The sequence below is a fragment of the Littorina saxatilis genome, linkage group LG15 (assembly GCF_037325665.1).
Source record: "Littorina saxatilis isolate snail1 linkage group LG15, US_GU_Lsax_2.0, whole genome shotgun sequence".
Classification (NCBI taxonomy): Eukaryota; Metazoa; Mollusca; class Gastropoda; order Littorinimorpha; family Littorinidae; genus Littorina; species Littorina saxatilis.
Genome location: NC_090259.1, coordinates 3,238,469 through 3,260,968, shown reverse-complemented (window position 1 = coordinate 3,260,968; position 22,500 = coordinate 3,238,469). Strand labels below are relative to the sequence as shown.

Sequence of the window (22,500 nt, the reverse complement as noted above, 5' to 3'; positions counted from 1 at the left end):
TTCTAACTTTTGCTTTTTGTGGGAGAGGAGTTCGAGGAGGTAGTTGACATTGGCGAGGTCAAGGTCGTCTGGAACCAGCTCTTGAACCTCACCTGACCTGGACAGCTGTGCCTGCAACGAGAAGGAGAGTGTTATCAGGGGCGGACGAGGGGGGGAGGGTTTCTGGGGTTTCCGGAAACCCCCCCCCAGCCAAAAAAAAAAAAATATTTTTTTGTGGTTTTTTGGGTTGAGTTTAAAATTTTGGGGTATTAATCAGTGACAAAATCTGCTGCCTGAAACTGGTAATGATCATCCTCAGAATGCACCAGATTTCACCATTTTGCATCCTTTTTTTCCAAATTTTCCGGGGGGGGCATGCCCCCAGACCCCCCTAGCAAGCTAGGCGCTTCGCGCATCGGCTCGGCGCTTCACACCCATAGCTTCACAATATACTTTGGGAAACCCCCCCCATAAAATGAACTGATCCACCCCTGGTTATACAGTGAAATCTCCCTTCTAGTTTTAAAAAAACCCAAAAATCAGGTCTTTAAAAGGAGGGAATCCTAAAACGGTGATACATTTACAAAGGTTATGAAGAGAAAAGAGGGTCTTAAAAGGGAGGGGGTCTCACAAGGGATGTCACTGTAGTGTGAATGCTTTTCATGTTAAACAAAGGGAGGTAAGCGCTCTGTAGTGTGAATGCTTTTCATGCTAAACAAAGGGAAGTAAGCACTCTGTAGTGTGAATGCTTTTCATGCTAAACAAAGGGAAGTAAGCACTCTGTAGTGTGAATGCTTTTCATGCTAAACAAAGGGAAGTAAGCACTCTGTAGTGTGAATGCTTTTCATGTTGAACAAAGGGAGGTAAGCACTCTGTAGTGTGAATGCTTTTCATGTTGAACAAAGGGAGGTAAGCACTCTGTAGTGTGAATGCTTTTGGGCGGGGATGTAGCTCAGTCGGTAGCACGCTGAATTTGTATCCAGTTGGCCGCTGTCAGCGTGAGTTCGTCCCCACGTTCGGCGAGAGATTTATTTCTCAGAGTCAACTTTGTGTGCAGACTCTCCTCAGTGTCCGAACACCCCCGTGTGTACACGCAAGCACAAAACCAAGTGCGCACGAAAAAGATCCTGTAATCCATGTCAGAGTTCGGTGGGTTATAGAAACACGAAAATACCCAGCATGCTTCCTCCGAAAACGGCGTATGGCTGCCTAAATGGCGGGGTAAAAAATGGTCATACACGTAAAATTCCACTCTTGCAAAAAACAGGAGTGTACGTGGGAGTTTCAGCCCACGAACGTAGGAGAAGAAGTGAATGCTTTTCATGTTGAACAAAGGGAAGTAAGCGGTCTAAAGGCAAATGACACGTGCAACAGAGTAAGTGCGAGTTATGCAGAGCTAATCTCCTGACACCTGACACCTGACACAATCACAAGCAAGGAACAAGCGACTTTCATTGTCATGCTCAATGCTTCTTATTCTCTTAGGTGCTAAGAGATTGCTTCTCCATAACTGTCACTTGCTGTGTATTGCATGCATGTAGAGCGGTTACTTCCCTTTGTTTCTGACATCTTATAATGCTCTGCTTCTTTGGTTCAAGCTTTTCACCCAACACATCTTATAATGCTCTGCTTCTTTGGTTCAAGCTTTTCACCCAACACATCTTATAATGCTCTGCTTCTTTGGTTCAAGCTTTTCACCCAAGACCCACTGAACACACACGACTCAAACATGGTAGAGACGGAAGACAGAAATAGCAACCTCGCATTAAAACATAAAGTTCTCTCTCAAAAAACATGCAACAGTTTAACACACTGCAGTTGTACACGCCATACAAGGACACCCTTGGCCTTTTGTCCGTCAATACAGTCCCTCCACTCCAGGTGGCCTGTCATGAAAGGTATATTGTGTTCAATATGATAGACAAAGAGACAACAGGTGTCCTGTATTGGGAGGTAAGCTCTAATCAGAGGGGCCTCACATCGCAGGTACCACTGTATCTGTCTAGGTTCTGAAAGTAATGGCAATCTCAGACAAGACAAAGTTTATCTTGCATACTGTATCTATCTAGGTTCTGAGAGTAATGGCAATCTCAGACAAGACAAAGTTTATCTTGCATACTGTATCTGTCTAGGTTCTGAAAGTAATGGCAATCTCAGACAAGACAAAGTTTATCTTGCATACTGTATCTATCTAGGTTCTGAGAGTAATGGCAATCTCAGACAAGACAAAGTTTATCTTGCATACTGTATCTCTCTAGGTTCTGAAAGTAATGGCAATCTCAGACAAGACAAAGTTTATCTTGCATACTGTATCTATCTAGGTTCTGAGAGTAATGGCAATCTCAGACAAGACAAAGTTTATCTTGCATACTGTATCTCTCTAGGTTCTGAAAGTAATGGCAATCTCAGACAAGACAAAGTTTATCTTGCATACTCAGCCGTGGAGAGCTGCCGACAAGAGTTAGCTAGGCCATGGCGAGAACAAAGACTTGTTTGAACAACTCACCTGTTCATCAGTTTTCCTTTTCTTGTCCTTTAACTTGCCCTTGAACTTGAGTATGAGCTCGTTCACTGCAACAATCACAAGCAATGCATGTACTGTACAATGTACAACCACAATTCACATCAACAACAGAATGTCTACTTGGTGCTCGTGTGTTCAGAAATAACTGATGGGGCTCTTATTGGCTGCAGAAGAGCTTTATTCCTTGAAGGTGAAACAAGCTGTGCGTTGCATAGCACACTGGGAATTATCAGTGGAGACACACCGTCACAGTAAAAGACGAGCTTCAACGTGTATGTTTTGAACAGAAACAAGCTGTGCTTTGCATAGCACACTGGGAATTATCAGTGGAGACACACCGTCACAGTAAATGACGAGCTTCAACGTGTATGTTTTGAACAGAAACAAGCCGTGCTTTGCATAGCACACTGGGAATTATCAGTGGAGACACACCGTCACAGTAAATGAGAGCTTCAACGTGTATGCTTTGAACAAAAACAAGCTGTGCTTTGCATAGCACACTGGGAATTATCAGTGGAGACACATGGTCACAGTAAATGACGAGCTTCAACGTGTATGTTTTGAACAGAAACAAGCCGTGCTTTGCATAGCACACTGGGAATTATCAGTGGAGACACACCGTCACAGTAAATGACGAGCTTCAACGTGTATGTTTTGAACAGAAACAAGCTGTGCGTTGCATAGCACACTGGGAATTATCAGTGGAGACACACCGTCACAGTAAATGACGAGCTTCAACGTGAAAGTTTTGAACAGAAACAAACTGTACTTTGCATAGCACACTGGGAATTATCAGTGGAGACACACCGTCACAGTAAATGACGAGCTTCAACGTGAAAGTTTTGAACAGAAACAAACTGTACTTTGCATAGCACACTGGGAATTATCAGTGGAGACACACCGTCACAGTAAATGACGAGCTTCAACGTGTATGTTTTGAACAGAAACAAGCTGTGCTTTGCATAGCCCACTGGGAATTATCAGTGGAGACACACTGTCACAGTAAATGACGAGCTTCAATGTGTATGTTTTGAACAGAAACAAGGCTCATCAAGCACACACTACACAAACAACTGTTTTCTCTCTAAAACATGCAAATCAGAGTTCATGTTCCACTGTCACTCTAACAGCGAGTCTCCACTGGTTATTCACCACCAAGTAGCAGTGTCAGGCCAAGCAATACTTACAGGTAAAGTTGGGGTAGATCTGGTCGGGTTTGTTGATAACGTAGTTACACTTGGGACAGCGACTACACTTCTCCAAGCTCTGCTTGATGCATTTATAACTGCAATTAAAAAATTAGCTGTCAATATGTAAGAATCCTGAAATGAAAAAAAAAGAAAGAAAAAAGACTGAGTAGTCTGTGTCACTGGCACTGCACGCTATATCCTTGGACAAAAATGTGAATTATTATACCAAATACAACCCTCAAACAAAGTATGGCTACTCTAAGTTAACAGAGTAGAAACAGGTCATACACGTATAATTCAACTTTTATAAAAGTGCATGTACAGCAGTCCCTGCAATGTACGGCCCCCGGCGTGAGCGGACACCTGACATGTACGGACACATTTGCTCGGCACGGAGTGTTTCCCTTCTGCAAAACGTGGACGTGGACATTCATTTTCGGTCCCAACAGCAGGTCATACCTCCAATGTACGGACAAACCATCGTCAAATTTTCACCACAACAAAATCGATAACAGAGCAGTCCGGCTCTTGGTACAAAGATCACAGCCGCAATGGCGTGATGACAGTCACTGATAACTTGAGTGCACGTGTACCCATCAGGAGGGGGGGGGGGGGGGGGGGGTAGCTTTGGTCAGGAGTGGAGTACATGCGAAGATGCCAACATGAAACTGCACGGTGCTCTTTATTCTTGTCTGTTGGACGTAAACAACAGAAACCACAGTCGATGAAGGTCCTGAGCGAAAGAGAGTGAAAAACCGGACACAGTTCTCAGCATCGTGTGTCTGTGTGTAACCTCTTTCATTGACAAGATACTCTTGTTTCTCCTCAGCCTTGACCAGTGAGTCGGTTGCCTAATCTGTGAACCCTTCAGTTGTCTTGCTTTGTCAAAAGTTACGACACAGTCAACTGGTTTTGCTCTGAGTGAACAGTGCAGCTGGCCTCTCTGGCCACAGCCCCAAACAGTACATGGCTGGAGGAAGTGAGAAAAAGGGAGGGGGGGGGGGTGGAGGGGTAGCTGGCTAAACTCGTGGGGTGTCCGGTGTCACTGCATGTCAGCAGGAAGAGCATTGGAGAGAAATAGAGAGATGTACTCTTCCACACAATTTCCAAGCATCAGTTGTCACAGTCACTGCCATGCAACATAATCGGCATGCAGTCAATAAAGCCAGACAAGAAAAAAATAAATTACATGATTATGACATGCAGCTCTATCTGCTGCTATTTATTCAAACTGGTTTTCAAGCTTATTCTTGCAAAGCATCTGCACACGCTCCTCTGTGCTGTGCTTGGCTGCTTTCGTATGTCAGTGCATGGTGAGTGTGTTCACTGCCTAGAGGATTTATTTTAATAAATAATAATAAAGTGTATTTATATTGCGCCTATCCCTTACAAAAAACAAAAATATTTGGCTCTAAGCGCATTACAACATGTGTAGGGACTTGGTACAATCAAGTCTGACAAATACAATAACACAACATACAGTCGGTCTCTTTGGTAAAACTGGGAAAAGCAGCTTCGACATTTAAACACTGCTACTAAAAAAATTATAAAAAAATAAAAATCCTCTAACAATGCATACTGCTTTACAATATATGCATTTATGTATAAATATAGTTAAAGAACATCGAGTTAATAGGAATTAGAAAAGGTTCTTATGATAAAACTATCTAGCGAACGACGAAGAAGAAGAAGAATAAAACTATCAATGTCAATGTGTAACAAGTCATTCAACGTAAAGGGCCAAAGAACAACAACAAAGCAATGATGATAAAACAGTTATACTCAATGGCTAATAACGAGGCAGAACTAAATAGTATCGACACAAGATTAAAACAAAACATATTCCTGGAGACACATTTATACATGTATCAAATAATCAATATACAAAATAGAGCCCTCGCACACTCGCACACACACGCCAAGGCACGTGTAGTCGCACTCATACACCGCGACAGCTATCTCTTCTTTTCAACACTTTTCATACAAATCATTTTTACAGAACGTTTAAAGAAGTATTTGGAGTTTATTTTTATTGTTTAGTAGCCACAAGAAGTGATTAGCATAGACTCAATCCTGTTGTTTGTGTGCCTCTGTGTGAGTGTATGGGGGAGTGGGTGGTGTGGTCACCCCTCCCGTGACCGGACACCTGCAATGTACGGACAGTTCTGCTATGGCCCAAGGGTGTCCGTTCATGAGAGGGACTGCTGTACGAGTTTTAGCCCACAAAGAAAAAGAAATAGAATGTTTTACTTTTACAGATACAAGAATGGAAATGAGACAATGACAAAAGGTGACGTTTTCATGTCAGTATGTCCCAAATGACATCACCAGTACATTTTTCATTCTATCTAATCTGTTTTCGTTCTATTTTTTCTAATAACATGCGTTAACAATTGATTGCCAACTGGAATGGAAGAGCACAAAAAGTGTAACTTGATATGTAGTTTCTCTAGAGGGAAAAACATCTTCCACTTTCATGTCAGTGTGTCCCATGCAACATACATTTGCCAAACAGCTATGTGCAAGTAGATTATTTGTTAGTGGTATAGAAAATACTGATCAACAATTAAAGTCAGTTTTCACATTCATTTTCTACCTATTTCTTATTTGTTTATTCTGTTGGCAATGGTGAAATGTCAGCAATCGTGTGTCATTCGGGACAGTAGACATGACACCTGACCTTTTGTCACTGTCTCAATTGTATGTAATACTTCACTGTTATCCCCCCTAAATCAGAAATACATCTAACACATTTGAAAAAAACCTTGATACCTTAATGCATCAAAATTGAAAGTATTCCAACAGAATATTGCTAACTAACAACTCAGACCTTGTACAGGATATAATATTCACGTAATTTTCCTTCCATTACAATATATAACGACTCTTAATTTTACGCAATAACTTCCATCCATAAAGAAGAATAGCACTGACCAAAATGAATGTCCGCACTTTGTCATGTGCGCCTCCTCGATGGTGTCAAAGCACACAGGGCTGCACAAGAGAATCAAGACAAATGTTAGCTTCAGCAGACACATAAAGTTCCGATAATTAACACGTCAAACTTAATTCACAGTCTAAAACAATGCCAAAATTAGAATTAACAAGAGGCGAAGCCTTCAAGGCTCACGTAAGAAATCGACAAACAGTAACACAAACTCAATCACTCAGTCACACATACACACACACACACACAGAGTAAGCATAGGTGACACAGTGCAAGAAAGCGAGACACTAGATCTAGATCTGTCTGTCTGCATGTAGCCTACTTACAAAGTTACAGGGACACGAGACGTTCAGTAATTCCTTCGCGTGACGTCTAACCCTCTTACGCCATAATGTGACGTCTTCAAATGACGAAATGTTAAAGTTTCTACCACAGACATACACACGCACGCACATACGCACGCACGCACGCACAGACAGACAAAGTTTACCATCGCATAGGCTACACTTACGTGAGCCAAAAAACAAGAAAGGTAAGTTGTTGGTACATATGTTATTGACAAAACAATACGTTACAGTCACAAATATATATCAACCCAACGGTCTTTTAAGTGCACAGACAAATAATTAGTAACGAGAACTAAGTAGCTTGATGGAATGTACGGCCGTTTGTCTGTGCACTTAAAAGACCGTTGGGTCGATGTATTTGTGACTGTAAGTGCAACTTATTGTTTTGTCAATAACAAACGTTCCAACAACTTACCTTTTTTGTTTTTTTATTCTGAATTTTGGAACATTGGCAGTTTCTTTGTTTTTGGATTTAATGCAAAAATTAAACAAAAACGTTCAAAATGAAAGCAGTTTTGTATAACTATAAGTCAAAATAAACTATCAAAAACAACAGATGATCTTCCAATACAGGTATTTGATTGCTTCCTACATTAAATGGCTGCTATAGATAGTATTTGCAAAAACTTTGACAGACCCATTAAATAAAAACTAGTGCAGCAACTCATTATGATTATTTAAGTGTTGATAACTTTTTTCTATATCATTTTATTTTGCTGTGATAAACACAGAACTAGTAAACTTTTGCCAACTCCGAAGGCATACTGTCAGTGTCAATCTATACAAGATCTATGCAAATCAACACAAACAAGTTGTCAATGTCATGGATATATATTGAAAAGTCAGTGGCAGCTCTTACCAAACGTAGTCATTGTCACGGTCACCACTGCTGCCTGCAATACCTCCATACACCTCTGATGGCCCCGCCTTGACCTTTCTACGACGTAGTGATGCCATAATCACTTGAATGTGCACTCTGATTTAATAGGTGCCAAACATCATCTGAAGGCTGATGCAGTAGTCTCCCTGTCTCCAAAGTCGCCTTGCCTGTTCACTGAAAAGAAAATTGATAAAATGCAAGAAATGCATACAACTCAGCAATCTTCAGATTTATTTAGCCCCTCAAGACTGTCACTCCTCTTTTAGTATGCGACGTTACTTCCACGGGTCTACACGAGGAGTATGCCCAACTCTTCAGTCAAAACGCGAAACTGACTACAGAACACGGCTTGAGTTGACAGATCAGTTGGCAGTTCAACTTCAAACGAAATGTACCAACATTACCGTGCATGACAAGTGACATATTCGTTACACTTTGTAACGTAAATATATAAATTCGCTGCAGTTGTCTGCCATCATGTGCAGTTTTGCTGTGGTACATAACACATTTTCTGTCAACAACTTTGGTGTTATGATCTGCTACATTGCACCTGACATCGTGCGTACTCAGATGAACTTTCCTCAACATTCATACAATTCCAGACTCGCTAAACTCCTAAAAAGAATGCATGTCCAAGCTCTAACACTATGCAATGTGTTTCGATGCATTTCAAACAAATAAAGCTTGTGGATTTTGCACAAAATCGTTTTCTTCACCTTCCTGCTGCTGTGTGACTCCTCGTACAAGTTGACAACTCGCTGTGTACAATCATGCGCATTTCTCACTTCCGTTTTGACTTCGCACTTCCGCGAACTCGTGAGTTCATGGGGTGCTTTGACTGTGACAGCGTGAGGAAAATATGGTGCGTACAAGACGCTCAGCTTTGCCGTGAAGTTTTTGCATGCACACTAGTTTTGATGTCGGATGCAGCAAAAATTGAGAGTGGAGCTCAGGTTGGTCTGATGTTTGTTGTTGTGACTGTAGTGGCTGCTTCTTCATATTGTGTGTGTGCTAACTTGCTAGTAGTAGTTAGAGTTGGCGGGCATTTTGATTTCATAAGGCCAAAAAAAAAAATAGGTGTGGTTACGGTAACATAGCCAAAAAAAATAGGGTAGGTAGGTAGGCAATCACTTTTTTTTTTTTAAACTTTTTTTTCTAATGTGTACAAATTAAACCTACTTGACAGGGAAATAAGTGTGCGACACGGGCGCTTTCGCTTTCATTGCGTTTTTTGCACTCGTTTTTTTTTTGTTTTTTTTGTTTTGACAAATGTAATAAAAAGTTATAGGATCGGCCCCTAAAAAATAGGGTAAGTCGGGTTACCGTAACCATATTTTTTTTTTAGGCCTAAAGTAAATTCTGAAGTCAGTGGTACATAGACAATTAGACAACCCCATAGACAATTACATAAAAAAAACAATCACCTGGACACTGACAACTACTCAGTGAGGCATTCAAGTCGGCGCTGACCACCAGCCGCCGCTAAACGACGTCGCTGCGCACACCCACCCGTCGCGCCAAAGCCAGCAATCTGGATGCTGGCGACGTACCCTACTGATACAGATACAGATCTATACAGTGATGTATCATGTAGTGGTGATTCTATTTCACAATGTGTGTGTCACTGGGGCTGATAGGGTCTATGTCGACCAAAAGCGTGGGATTCCCTGTAGGTGGGGTTCCTGGAGGGGGATTCCCTGTATACAGGGAATACCGCAGGATTTAGTTCCTGTAGCGTGTCGCTGATATCGCTGAAAGTCACGTGATGCTTGGCGACATCGGTAGAATTTGATGTTTTTCAATCTTTTTTGATATTTCTTAGACATTCGAGTATGGTTTGCAAATTTTATTGAAAAACGCCACCCTGTGGGATTCCCTGTATCATAGACCTATATTAGATATATATAGGTCCCTGCCTATATACAGGGAATCCCCCTCCAGGAACTCCACCTACAGGGAATCCCACTCTTTTGGTCGACATAGACCCCATCAGCGTCACTGGGTGTACTGTAAAAACAGTGATAACAACTAAACAAGTGTGCACAAGTTAAGGTATTTTATGCATACATGTTTAACAGTTTATATCATTTAGAGCGTATTATACATTTTGTAATAACTAAAAGGTTCAAATTACATACTTGAATTACTTGTGTGTGTGTGTGTGTAAGGGGGGGGGGGGGGGGTGGATGGCGGATTGAGCCGAAAGACTGCTGTACACACACATAATTATATCAGCAATTGTTTTAGACCAACAACTTGCTGCTCTCTATACTTATTTAGCCATTTATTTATCTATATATATTTTTTTCATAAAAATCTGTTCAGTAACTTATTTTTTTTCAATTTATTCAATTTGTCTTATAGTTGCTGGCAAGACTGGGCCCACGACCATCCGTCCATGGCCTAGAGTCGGCTGTTCCAGGGTTTAATCTGACTCCCGGTGACGTGGTAGAGCTGTACGGCAGGGAGGGCGTAGGCAAAACGGAACTGTTGCTACACCTGCTAACCTCCACCCTCCTCCCCCCCAGCAGGGGGCAGCGTGGTCACTGTGACAACCAGGCCCAGGTGGTGTGGGTGGACTGTGACATCAAGTTCTCGGTGCTGCGCCTGGCAGTGTTGTTGGAGCAGCGCATCATGACCATGATGGGGAACATCGAGGAGAGAGGGGATACTTGTGGTGGTGACAGTGAAACTTTGGGAGAAAGCGGCTTGAAAAGATGGGACAGTGGGGTTGATGGTGGTGGTAAGAACGCAGGTAAAGTTGGGGAGAGAGGGGATGGATCTGTTGGAGATTGCAGCTTGAAAAGAAGCTGCGGTGATCTTCATCCTAGTGGTGAGAGCGCAGACAGCAAAGATCAGCATGAAAACCAGAAGTCGAATGAGGCTGATTCAAGTTACAAACACAAAATGTCATCAAAGAGGAATTCATTGCCAGCGTGCTCAGGGCTGAAGCGAAAGGCTTGTCAAATGGATGATGATAAAGTATCTTCCGAAAAACTGTCGCCATCATTGTTAGTGGAGAGGAGCGAACGTTGTGATGAAAAAGAAGAGACCAGACCTCCGTCAGGCTCGATACAATCAGGGGGTGGTGACACCCAGTACGAAGGTCTTGAACACTTCAGTGAAAGCACGGACAGTGCAAAGAGATCACAGCAGGAATCTGTTGACTCGCTTCCAGCCAGCTGTGCAAGCCTTGCAGCAACAGACAGAGCGGAGCCAGACAATACTAATGTTGACTTGCTTCCAACCAGCTATGCAGTAACAGACAGAGCGGAGCCAGACAACGCTCCTGGTCAGCTGAGCGGAGAAGACACAGAGCGGAGAGTGCAGGAGTGTTTGGAGCGCGTTCAGGTTGCACGCTGCACTTCCAGTCAACAACTTCTCTGTACGCTGCACAGCCTGGACGCGGCCATGGCAACCAACCGCAACATCGTTCTCCTCGTCATCGATTCCATTTCAGCGTTCTTCTGGTCTGACCGTTGCAAGGATCTGACTTCCGGCCCGACCTCTTTGCTCCACAAAAACATGTTGCATGTAGCTGACAGTGTGAAGAAGATGGCTCAGTCCTACGGGGTCTTGGTGGCCGTGTCCAAACAAGCTCTCATCAAGGCTCGGCCAAAAGACGGTGTTTTCTCTCCTGCTGACGGATCAAGGGGAGATCAGCATGTGGAGTTTCTGGGCAAGGCGTGGAGCGACACTGTGACGCAGCGCTGTGTGTGTAGTAAACGTGTACAGGGGGACAGAGGCGCTGGGCTGACGCGCTACACGCTGGCTGCCGCTAAAGGAACCAAGCAATTTGTTATCAGTGAAAGCGGTGTTTATTTTGACGATGACTAGTTGCAAATAGATGATGGTGGGAAATAACTTTGCTGGGTTTGTGTGGGTTGTGAAAGTCTGATTCCTTAGCGCGGTGTGCTGGTTTGAGTGCCTCCATGACCCGGAGAGCTATGCCAGCGGTGTGCTGGTTTCAGTGCCTCCATCACCCGGAGAGCTATGCCAGCGGGAGTGTAAACTCCTGGTAGGGCCACCCAAGCTGGACAGGTCAAAGGGTAGAGGTCAGACTAATTCAGCCACCTCTTCCCGAGGCTAATGGGGTATGAGAAGGATCACTCAGACAAAAAACCAAGGACGGGGGACGTTCTGCAGCCATGGACGGCAAGTCTCCTACGACAAGGACAAGTCGGAGAAGAAACCACTGCTGAAGACGGATGCGCTGGGCCAAAGTGCGCGTAACGACAGTGCAACGCATTTCACTCCCATGATGGACAACGACGAAAGAGTCAATACTCTTTCCTTCATGGAGTCCAACCGTCCCGCGTCACATTATGGACCAGTCACTTGAGAGGGGTGTGTCTGAAACACAGAGACAAGGACCATGTGCCAGAAGCTTGCTTCAATACATTTAAACAAGTCGCGTAAGGCGAAATTACTACATTTAGTCAAGCTGTGGAACTCACAGAATGAAACTGAACGCACTGCATTTTTTCACAATGACCGTAGTCCGCCGCTAGTGCAAAAGGCAGTGAAAGTGACGAGCCTGTTTAGCGCGGTAGCGGTTGCGCTGTGCTGCATAGCACGCTTTACTGTACCTCTCTTCGTTTTAACTTTCTGAGCGTGTTTTTAATCCAAACATATCATGTCATATCTATATGTTTTTGGAATCAGGAACCGACAAGGAATAAGATGAAATTGTTTTTAAAACGATTTTGGAAATTTAATTTTAATCATAATTTTTATATTTTTAATTTTCAGAGCTTGTTTTTAATCCGAATATAACATATTTATATGTTTTTGGAATCAGAACATGATGAAGAATAAAATAAAAGTAATTTTGGATCGTTTTATAACAATAATTACAATTTTCAGATTTTTAATGACCAAAGTCATTAATTAATTTTTGAGCCTCCATGCAGAAATGCAATACCGAAGTCCGGCCTTCGTCGAAGATTGCTTGGCCAAAATTTCAATCAATTTGATTAAAAAATGAGGGCGTGACAGTGCCGCCTCAACTTTTACAAAAAGCCGGATATGACGTCATAAAAGACATTTATCGAAAAAATGAAAAAAACGTCTGGGGATATCATACCCAGGAACTCTAATGTAAAATTTCATAAAGATCGGTCCAGTATTTTACTTTGAAACACTCTACACACACACACACACACACACACACACACACACACACACACACACACACACACACACACACACACACACACACACACACACACACACACACACACACACACATACATACACCACGACCCTCGTCTCGATTCCCCCTCTATGTTAAAACATTTAGTCAAAACTTGACTAAATGTACTAAGACTAAGACTAAGACTAAGAGCGGTCACTCTTTGACAGCCCATACTAACCCGACAAGAGACGAGAGTTCTTTCTGGAGTTTGTTCATTGAGCAAACTTTTTGTAATTAGTGAAAGTGACTTCTGTTTTTGTATGACTTGTAATTGCAATTTGAGCCATCAGTGAAAGTGACTTCTGTTTTTGTATGACTTGTTATTGCAATTTGAGCCATCAGTGAAAGTGACTCCCGCAGTGGGGCACTGCGGTTATGAAATTAAAGGCCCCTCCTGTTTTTGGAACCGCAGGAGCTTTCTAGTTTGCTGTTAGGTAGATTTTTGGTTCCTCTTTCCTGTCATTCTCTCTTTTTCTTCATGAATTCTTTTCTTTTTTCTGCCTTCTTGCTCATTCACCTGTATTTTTTCCAAAAATCTCTTCTCTTGCCGCTTGTCTCGCGATTCATGTATAGTTTAATCTGTTAGTGTTCTGATGTAAGTCCAGCAGTAGATAGCTTAAGCCTATTTTAACATACTGGAAACTGGTAATCTTCCAGTAGGTATTAATTTAGTTTTACTAAAGCCTGCTGGGACACAAGTAATGGGTTAGTGCATTTGTAAACAGGAATCGCTTGACAAGTGGCCCCCTTCATCCCCCCCTTCCTCGTCCTGATATGGCTCTGCGTAGTCGGCTGGACGTTAAGCAACAAATAAACAAACAAACAAAAAGTGAAAGTGACTTCTGTTTTTGTATGACTTGTAATTGCAATTTGAGCCATCAGTGAAAGTGACTTCTGTTTTTGTATGACTTGTTAAATTGCAATTTGAGCCATCAGTGAAAGTGACTTCTGTTTTTGTATGACTTGTTATTGCAATTTGAGCCATCAGTGAAAGTGACTTCTGTTTTTGTATGACTTGTTATTGCAATTTGAGCCATCAGTGAAAGTGACTTCTGTTTTTGTATGACTTGTTATTGCAATTTGAGCCATCAGTGAAAGTCGACTTCTGTTTTTGTATGACTTGTTATTGCAATTTGAGCCATCAGTGAAAGTGACTTCTGTTTTTGTATGACTTGTTATTGCAATTTGAGCCATCAGTGAAAGTGACTTCTGTTTTTGTATGACTTGTTATTGCAATTTGAGCCATCAGTGAAAGTGACTTCTGTTTTTGTATGACTTGTAATTGCAATTTGAGCCATCAGTGAAAGTGACTTCTGTTTTTGTATGACTTGTAATTGCAATTTGAGCCATCAGTGAAAGTGACTTCTGTTTTTGTATGACTTGTTATTGCAATTTGAGCCATCAGTGAAAGTGACTTCTGTTTTTGTATGACTTGTTATTGCAATTTGAGCCATCAGTGAAAGTGACTTCTGTTTTTGTATGACTTGTTATTGCAATTTGAGCCATCAGTGAAAGTGACTTCTGTTTTTGTATGACTTGTTATTGCAATTTGAGCCATCAGTGAAAGTGACTTCTGTTTTTGTATGACTTGTAATTGCAATTTGAGCCATCAGTGAAAGTGACTTCTGTTTTTGTATGACTTGTTATTGCATTTTGTCATCAGTGAAAGCTGTGTTTACTTTTACGATGATTACGCGTTTTTGACCAAAGATGGAAAATGGTGCAATATGGTGCCATCTGAGAATTAGCCGCTATATTGTGTTATCTGTGTGTGTGTGTGTGTGTGTGCGTGTGTAATCCCATGTAAAGTGTACATTTGGTGCCGCAGTGGTACGTAATCAAATCTCAATGCGCCCTTTGACGCAATGAAGGGAATAGTGATGGGACATTTTCAGATTTAATGCGCCAATGGCGCCCCTGCGCACTAGTAAATGAAACCCTCCGGTGTGTGTGTGTGTGTGTGTGTGTGTGTGTGTGCGTGCGAGTCGGTCTTTTTGTCTGTCTGTCTGTATCATGATTATGAAATACATGTATCTGTGTCAAGAAGATATAAAGTAAACATTCAATTTCTCACACACACACACACACACGCATAAAGACACTCACATGAAACATATAATCTCTTTATTTCATCGTTCAAACAGTTACAACAAGTTGCATACAGTTAGGAATTTTCTGACTAGTATTTGACAATTGTTTTTCATATTTCATTGCTATCTTCCAAGTTCCATTTTTAAACAAAAAACATACAAAAATACATTATATATCACATTCCACACAATATATAATATAAATAATTATATAGAACTGTCACATAGAATAACATTTATGAAATATTTATTCCAGAGACAAACAAATGATTTAAAAGAGACATGTATAAAAAATCTATAAAAAAAGTATAATGTAAAAAGTGAACATCATTTACACCAATGACCAAGTTATTAACCCTTACACTGGTGCAATTCTGTAACACATGTTACATAGCCAGTGGTGAATTAACAGAGAGAAAATTAACAAAAAACGGTCATATAGGTTTTCGCATCCATGGGAGGTAATCGGAACCGACCAAACAGACTGAGACAGGAGCGCGACATATGTCGTGACAACCAGGTGACAGTATAGTAAAGTAGCGTGACATATGTCGCGACAACCAGCCTAAGGGTTAAGTATCTATGTTTCATGAAGTCAGTAACTGACGGTTAACCGTGGAATCGCATCAGCTAATTTGTTTTCTGTTGATTAGAGTACATGTATTATTGTACAGCTTTTCCTTGATCGGTTACCTTATTCCAGCACGGTCTGATAGCATCTTACTGGCTTCATTCAGTGTGGATGTCATTTTAGTCCACTTTACAAAAAAAAGATTGATAGCTTAAGACTTCGTGGGTTTTTGTTTTTGTAGTGTGACTTTTATCAAAGTTCCTTCACCGTTTTCATAATTATTTGTGATATCGTGTTCAGACCGTTTATTTTGTTAGTAAGGAGAATTAAAAAACAAACAGATATCATGTTGAGACAGGAGAATAAAATGTAAGTAGAATGTGGTGTGCCTGTGGTGTTGTTGAGGGAGGAAACTTGAGTTAAAAGGCGTGGTTGTGGTTGTGGTGGTGGTTGTGGTTGTGGAGATGGGGCACAACAAATTCACAATTGTTTTCTCACAGTTTGAGCTCATGTTCCTGTACAACATACAATGTGAGATTCTCATACAAAGTTATAACATGCCAACGATATCAGTTATCACAATCAGAACTGAATGTGAACACAACAACAACGATTCACCTGTGGCGTTCAACACAGAATAAGGCTTGCATGCCAAGACAGTGTTCACTATTTTGTCTACATATGTGACGTTCACACAGAATAAGGCTTGCATGCCAAGACAGTGTTCACTTTTTGGCCTGTACAACTGCAATTTCAGCACACAAATGTAATGTAAAATAACTTTACAATTACATACATATTGTTTACTACCAATTAAGTTGTTCAACAGAGGGAAAAAAAGTGACTCAAAAGTTACTACCAGACCAATTATGTACCGGTACTCAAACCATGGTTAATAAATTTACCAAAGGCAAAGAATAAACAAACTCGAAAGTGCTTCGGTTTGTGAAATGTGATGTCAACATAGAGTTGACACGCCCATTATTTATCATGAGTATAATTCCCACTTTCCCTCCAATGTACCATTTAGATGTACACAGTTATGTGCATATATATATATATATCAACATACATACACAGAATACAATGGAATGTTATTAGTACAACATCACAGGCCTTTAAACAGAATTCATGTACCACTGTTATTGTTTATAACACATGTTTATACAGCAAGGTAAACTTACTGGCATCAGTTGAAGTCAACAACAAGTATCACTGTTTCAATGAGCAACAAAGCATAAGAAATGTTTATCACAAAGTACCAAATACACTGCATCAATTGTAGATTAATTGTTCACCTTGTTACTATGCCAACATTAAGTAGTGTAGTCTGTGCATCATGCAGCTTCAATTTATAAATCCTTGGCGTTTAATTTGGACACACACTCTGCCCTCTTGAATGCATGAGCAGCAGTTTTCACTCCCTGCATGTATCTTCAGCTGGGGTTACATTAAATTCATATACTTTGTTTCCATTTTGTACCTAAGGTATAATTTACAAACAATCAAAAAATTGAATAGGATCTGAATTATGCTGACACTTATATCAGTTTATCTTAATGCGTGTGTCAATCTGAAAAAGACCAATTTTCATTTGCATCAAAATGTTGCACAAGATGTACAACAGCATCAACATTCTGCGTTTTGCACAGATAAAATGTACAGACATATATTTATATATATAACTTGTTGACGCCAACATGTGACGTCATTTTGCAAAGGCATTTGAACTGAACTTGGCATTAACAAAATCACAAAACGGCTGTACACCAGCTAAATTCACAAACACCTTCATTTGTGATAATATTGCTTAAATTCAACACCCCAAAGTTGGTTACAAAACGTATTTACAAGAACAGTTATAATTATGCTGGTGTAAAGTAAACCACTCAGGTCAGCAAGTTAACTTTCTTTCATTTCAAAGCGGGAACTTCTTCATGAGAAGTTTTTTTAATCTAAATACACCAGAAGCAGTCGAAGTGTTGTACTTAATCTCATAACAGTACTAGAAAATAAGTATGGAAGACCATGAATCACAAAACTGCTGGCACTCTTAGTAACAAACACGTAGCCATCTCAATGCCTGTACCTGGCTGAGACCTCCCATGTCCCTTAGTTCCCCACGCTTCAAATCCACCACAAAATATGTTACCCATGCACAAATCTAAGACAAACATTCTTCCATGTTCGAGTATATGTATATATAGGGCCAGCACACAATACAAGTTCAACAGCACCAGCTGTTAAAGATCATCACAGTGTTCTGTCATTTTATCAGCAGTGATTCCAAAGTCAGTCTCAGCTGATCCAGAATATTGTGAACTTTCAGATCCACAATGACATCCTAAGGTCAAGGTCAAAGTCCTTCTGTTACCATGGTTATGATTATAGTTTCTTAGGTGATCCACTTCCATATCCACTATCAGGACGCATCCTGGGGGCATTGTCAAAGTCAGTCTTTCTGTTGCCATGGTAACGATCATAGACAAATTGTCAAAAAAGCATTGCTGGAGACTGTACAGCCACAAGGAGACAGGTGAGAGGAGAAGCAGGCACAGGTATCCACGAGTCATCAGTGTGGCACTTGATTGTCACACTCACAATTATTGGTACCTGTTTGCGTTTGGTAGAAACAAAATCAGTCTATCCTGCGGCAGACATAGTATACAGGACCGTGCACATGCCACCTGTGTCTGCTTGTCTTGAGTGGCTCGTACAGACATAGTATACAGGACCGTGCACATGCCACCTGTGTCTGCTTGTCTTGAGTGGCTCGTACAGACATAGTATACAGGACCGTGCACATGCCACCTGTGTCTGCTTGTCTTGAGTGGCTCGTACAGACATAGTATACAGGACCGTGCACATGCCACCTGTGTCTGCTTGTCTTGAGTGGCTCGTACAGACATAGTATACAGGACCGTGCACATGCCACCTGTGTCTGCTTGCCTTGAGTGGCTCGTACAGACATAGTATACAGGACCGTGCACATGCCACCTGTGTCTGCATGTCTTGAGTGGCTCGTACGGACATTTATCAGCACTTAACCATGACGTCGAGTCATGGTTCACATACACATACACAAAGAAAAATCCGAAACAAATAGATTATTAAATATCTAGTTTGTTTTTCTAACGTCCTGTCCACATTGCAAAGCTTCCATGTTGGGCCATTCGTCTTCCGGTGGCTTTGCCATCAATTTCTCTTGCTGCTATAGCAATGACCTACTAAGCCCCAGGATTAGAGTATTTTTCTTTTTGTTGCCATGGCAATGACCTTAGCCCATGATCGGAGGCTTGCTTTCATGATGATAGCCTTGGGTTTAAGATCACACTATGTCTCTCCTGGTGCCATTGCACTTGCAGTGACCTAAAACGTCTCAAGGTCACAGCATTTCTTTCTTGTTGCTATTGCGATGTCCTACTTTGCCTCCGAGCCTCAGTATTGTTGTCATGGTGATGACCTACTGACTGAGACGTTTGATGCTGGCGGTGGAGGTGGAGGAGGAGGAGGAGAGTCTGGCCGTCATATAGGACGGCAGCTTGGTGGTCTTGGTGGCCGGGTTGTACTCCAGGATGGGGTCATTGGTCCACAGCATCTGAACCACACGGCACACACATAGTACACATTGTCAAAATGTATCAGCATGGAGATAGATCATACCCATTGGGTGGATTACAGACACCGGCACAGGCTCCCAAACACACGCAAACACACACCAATAGATCTATGTACGCTCACAAGCAATTAATCACACACACACACACACACACACACACACACACACACACACACACACACACACACACACACACACACACACACACACACACACACACACACACTGAAGACAACACACACCTCGTCTTTCTCTCTGGTCCACTTGAGCACGGCCTCGTCATCAGAGTGACTTCCAGAGAAACTCAGCACCACCGGCTGGCCCTCGTGCCTAGCGAACATAGAAAACAAGTATTACAGTAGCAATAACAACTCAAATGCTCATACGACTCACATTCGTCACGTGTGATATGACTCAGAAACAAATCATCTGCTGCTGAAAGTCCATACACGCTTAAGGAAATTGATAACTAGCTACCAACTGACACTAACTCTACCTTACTGTGACCTTGAAATTTGATGGGGGTGAACCAGACTTATGTGCTGTCTAGAGGTAACGCAAGGCTATAGACATGTATGACGTTTGACAATGGTATGAAGCGGACTTAAGAGATAATGAAAGTCTAGAAATGTATGACGTTTGACAGGGGTCAACCAGACTTATGTGCTGTCTAGAGGTAATCAAATGCTAGAAATTGTATGACGGGGGTGAACCAGACTTATGTGCTGTCTAGAGGTAATCAAAGGCTAGAAATTGTATGACGTGTGACAATGGTATGACGTGTGACAATGATATGACGTGTGACAATGGTATGACGTGTGACAATGGTATGAAGCGGGCTCACATGTAGAGCAGCAGGCACTTGACGGGCTTGTCGGAGATCTTGTTCTTGGACAGGAGCGTCATGTCGGCGCCGTACAGTAGCTCGGTGGTGGAGGCGATGCTGGTGGTGGTGGTGGTGCTCAGCAGAGAGTTGTTGCGTGGCAACGCGGCACCACCGTTGCGGTGTTTGTGGCCCATCCTGTTGACAGTCATATACTCACAGGTCAATCTTTAGTTGAGACTATAAAGTCTTCCATATGTGTGTATGTGGTGGGGGTGGTGTGTGTGTGTGTGTGTGTGTGTGTGTGTGTGTGTGTGTGTGTATGTGTGTGTGTGTGTGTGTGCATGCCTATGCCCCCCCCCCCTCCCCTCAGTTTGTTTTGTTCATCAACAATTTGATTTTTTACAAATTGTTTTGGTGAATGCCCCACCTGGCGGACTCTGTGTAGGAGGCGACGGACGGCGTGGAGAGCTCGTCATAGCTGGACCAGGTGCGGCAGCTGACTGTGCTGATGGCGGGGGACTGCAGCAGTTGGGACAGCCCTCCGTCCAGCATGGCGCGGCCCACCGTCCCGCTGCCGTCACGCGGGTTGTACATGTCCTGGGACACATATCATACATACTGTCAGTTACATGTCCTGGGACACACATCATACATAGTTATAGCCATAGGCCCACCGTCCCGCTGCCGTCACGCGGGTTGTACATTTCCTGGGACACACACATCATACATACTGTCAGTTACATTTCCTGGGACACACATGATAGTTATAGCCATAGGCCCACCGTCCCGCTGCCGTCACGCGGGTTGTACATGTCCTGGGACACACACATCATAGACACTGTCAGTTACATGTCCTGGGACACACACATCATAGACACTGTCAATTACATGTCTTGGGACACACATCATACATAGACACTGTCAATTACATGTCCTGGGACACACATCATACATAGACACTGTCAATTACATGTCCTGGGACACACATCATACATAGTTATAGTCATAGGCCCACCGTCCTGCTGCCGTCACGCGGGTTGAACATGTCCTGGGACACACACATCATAGACACTGTCAGTTACAAGTCCTGGGACACACATCATACATACTGTCAGTTACATGTCCTGGGACACACACATCATAGACACTGTCAGTTACATGTCCCGGGACACACACATCATAGACACTGTCAGTTACATGTCCTGGGACACACACATCATAGACACTGTCAGTTACATGTCCTGGGACACACACATCATAGACACTGTCAGTTACATGTCCCGGGACACACACATCATAGACACTGTCAGTTACATGTCCTGGGACACACACATCATAGACACTGTCAGTTACATGTCCTGGGACACACACATCATAGACACTGTCAGTTACATGTCCTGGGACACACATCATAGACACTGTCAGTTACATGTCCTGGGACACACACATCATAGACACTGTCAGTTACATGTCCTGGGACACACACATCATAGAAACTGTCAGTTCCTGCATGAGACAAATATTGTCATGTCCTACTTACGATGAGTAAGGTCAAGGTGACATTGGTGAAGTTAGGTGATTATATATATGTAATATGCATGGAGTTTCTAATGTCACGTTTAGTTAAAAACACTCAAGAAAAAATTATGTTTTAGACTGGGGAAAGCCCATTTCTAGAATAATGTTTTTGCCATTTCATACGTTGGACTTCAATAAGGTATTTGCGACGCGACGCGACACACACTGACCTGCGGGAAGATGAAGGAGGTGGGGTCACAGTCCAGCATGCCCAGCCCAACGTCCGCCTCGCTGCTGCCTTCACCCTCCTCGCCCCAGACCTTGACCCGGGGGTCAAACTGACCCTCACTGAAGATGGAGCTGGAGCGTCGACTGTCCAGTGATGCGGCGTCGTCCGTACAGAGACTCTCCAGATCCGTGTCGACGTGGTGGTTGGTGTAGTCCAGTCGGTACCGAGTCTCGGGGTCAGCAGGGGCCAGGTTGTCCATGGAGTCCGTGCTGGCCGTGGTGTTGACCGAGGACGACGACCCGCTGTGACCCGAGGCGGTGGGGGGCGACCCCATAACGAACTTGCTGCGACCCCTCTTGTCCGGCTTGTCCACGCACCCCCCGGCCGGCTTGGGACCCTGGGGGGTGACAACAGTGGTGGTGGATTCATGGTTCTGTTTAGTACACCCCTCTCCCCCATCTCCCATTTCAGACCGCCACAATCTTACGTTAAAACAATTAAGAGAGAGAAAGAGAAAAGGAGAAGTGAGTAAGAGAGAAAGAGAGAGAGAGAGAGAGAGAGAGAGAGAGAGAGAGAGAGAGAG

General features: G+C 42.6%; 3 protein-coding genes across 4 annotated transcripts in view; 1 reads left to right on the top strand and 2 right to left on the bottom strand.

Moving 5' to 3' along the window:
• The window catches only part of LOC138948215 (E3 ubiquitin-protein ligase COP1-like), a 27,710-nt gene extending 19,082 nt beyond the window's left edge, over positions 1-8,628 (bottom strand). For both annotated transcript variants that reach the window (XR_011449929.1, XM_070319718.1), the window contains exons 1-6: positions 8,584-8,628; positions 7,847-8,041; positions 6,628-6,687; positions 3,691-3,788; positions 2,486-2,550; positions 1-111 (exon numbers count right to left, since the gene is read on the bottom strand). The exon at positions 1-111 is cut by the window's left edge and continues 3 nt beyond it. Coding sequence is in view for 1 of the 2 variants with exons in the window: in XM_070319718.1 (XP_070175819.1) it covers positions 1-111; positions 2,486-2,550; positions 3,691-3,788; positions 6,628-6,687; positions 7,847-7,944 (432 nt within the window). In the remaining variant the exon portion in view is untranslated. The remainder of the gene's footprint in view (positions 112-2,485; positions 2,551-3,690; positions 3,789-6,627; positions 6,688-7,846; positions 8,042-8,583) is intronic.
• A 59-nt stretch (positions 8,629-8,687) lies between these two features.
• LOC138948214 (uncharacterized) lies at positions 8,688-14,811 on the top strand. Its single transcript, XM_070319717.1, has 2 exons — positions 8,688-8,820; positions 10,232-14,811. The coding sequence occupies exons 1-2, from the start codon at positions 8,692-8,694 to the stop codon at positions 11,702-11,704; spliced, it is 1,602 nt and encodes a 533-aa protein (XP_070175818.1). The 5' UTR covers positions 8,688-8,691; the 3' UTR covers positions 11,705-14,811.
• Positions 14,812-15,173: 362 nt separating this feature from the next.
• The window catches only part of LOC138948212 (uncharacterized), a gene marked incomplete in the record, with an annotated part of 107,218 nt that continues 99,891 nt past the window's right edge, over positions 15,174-22,500 (bottom strand). Inside the window, 5 exon segments of the mRNA XM_070319715.1 lie at positions 15,174-19,323; positions 19,587-19,674; positions 20,189-20,365; positions 20,598-20,767; positions 21,919-22,314. Of these exon segments, the coding sequence (XP_070175816.1) occupies positions 19,189-19,323; positions 19,587-19,674; positions 20,189-20,365; positions 20,598-20,767; positions 21,919-22,314 (966 nt within the window).

Excerpts from the sequence above, each read along its gene's own strand:
- LOC138948214 (XM_070319717.1), top strand. The coding sequence starts at position 8,692 with ATGGGGTGCTTTGACTGTGACAGCGTGAGGAAAATATGGTGCGTACAA. Across the intron at positions 8,821-10,231 it reads AAATTGAGAGTGGAGCTCAG|TTGCTGGCAAGACTGGGCCC; the intron begins GTTGGTCTGATG and ends TTTGTCTTATAG.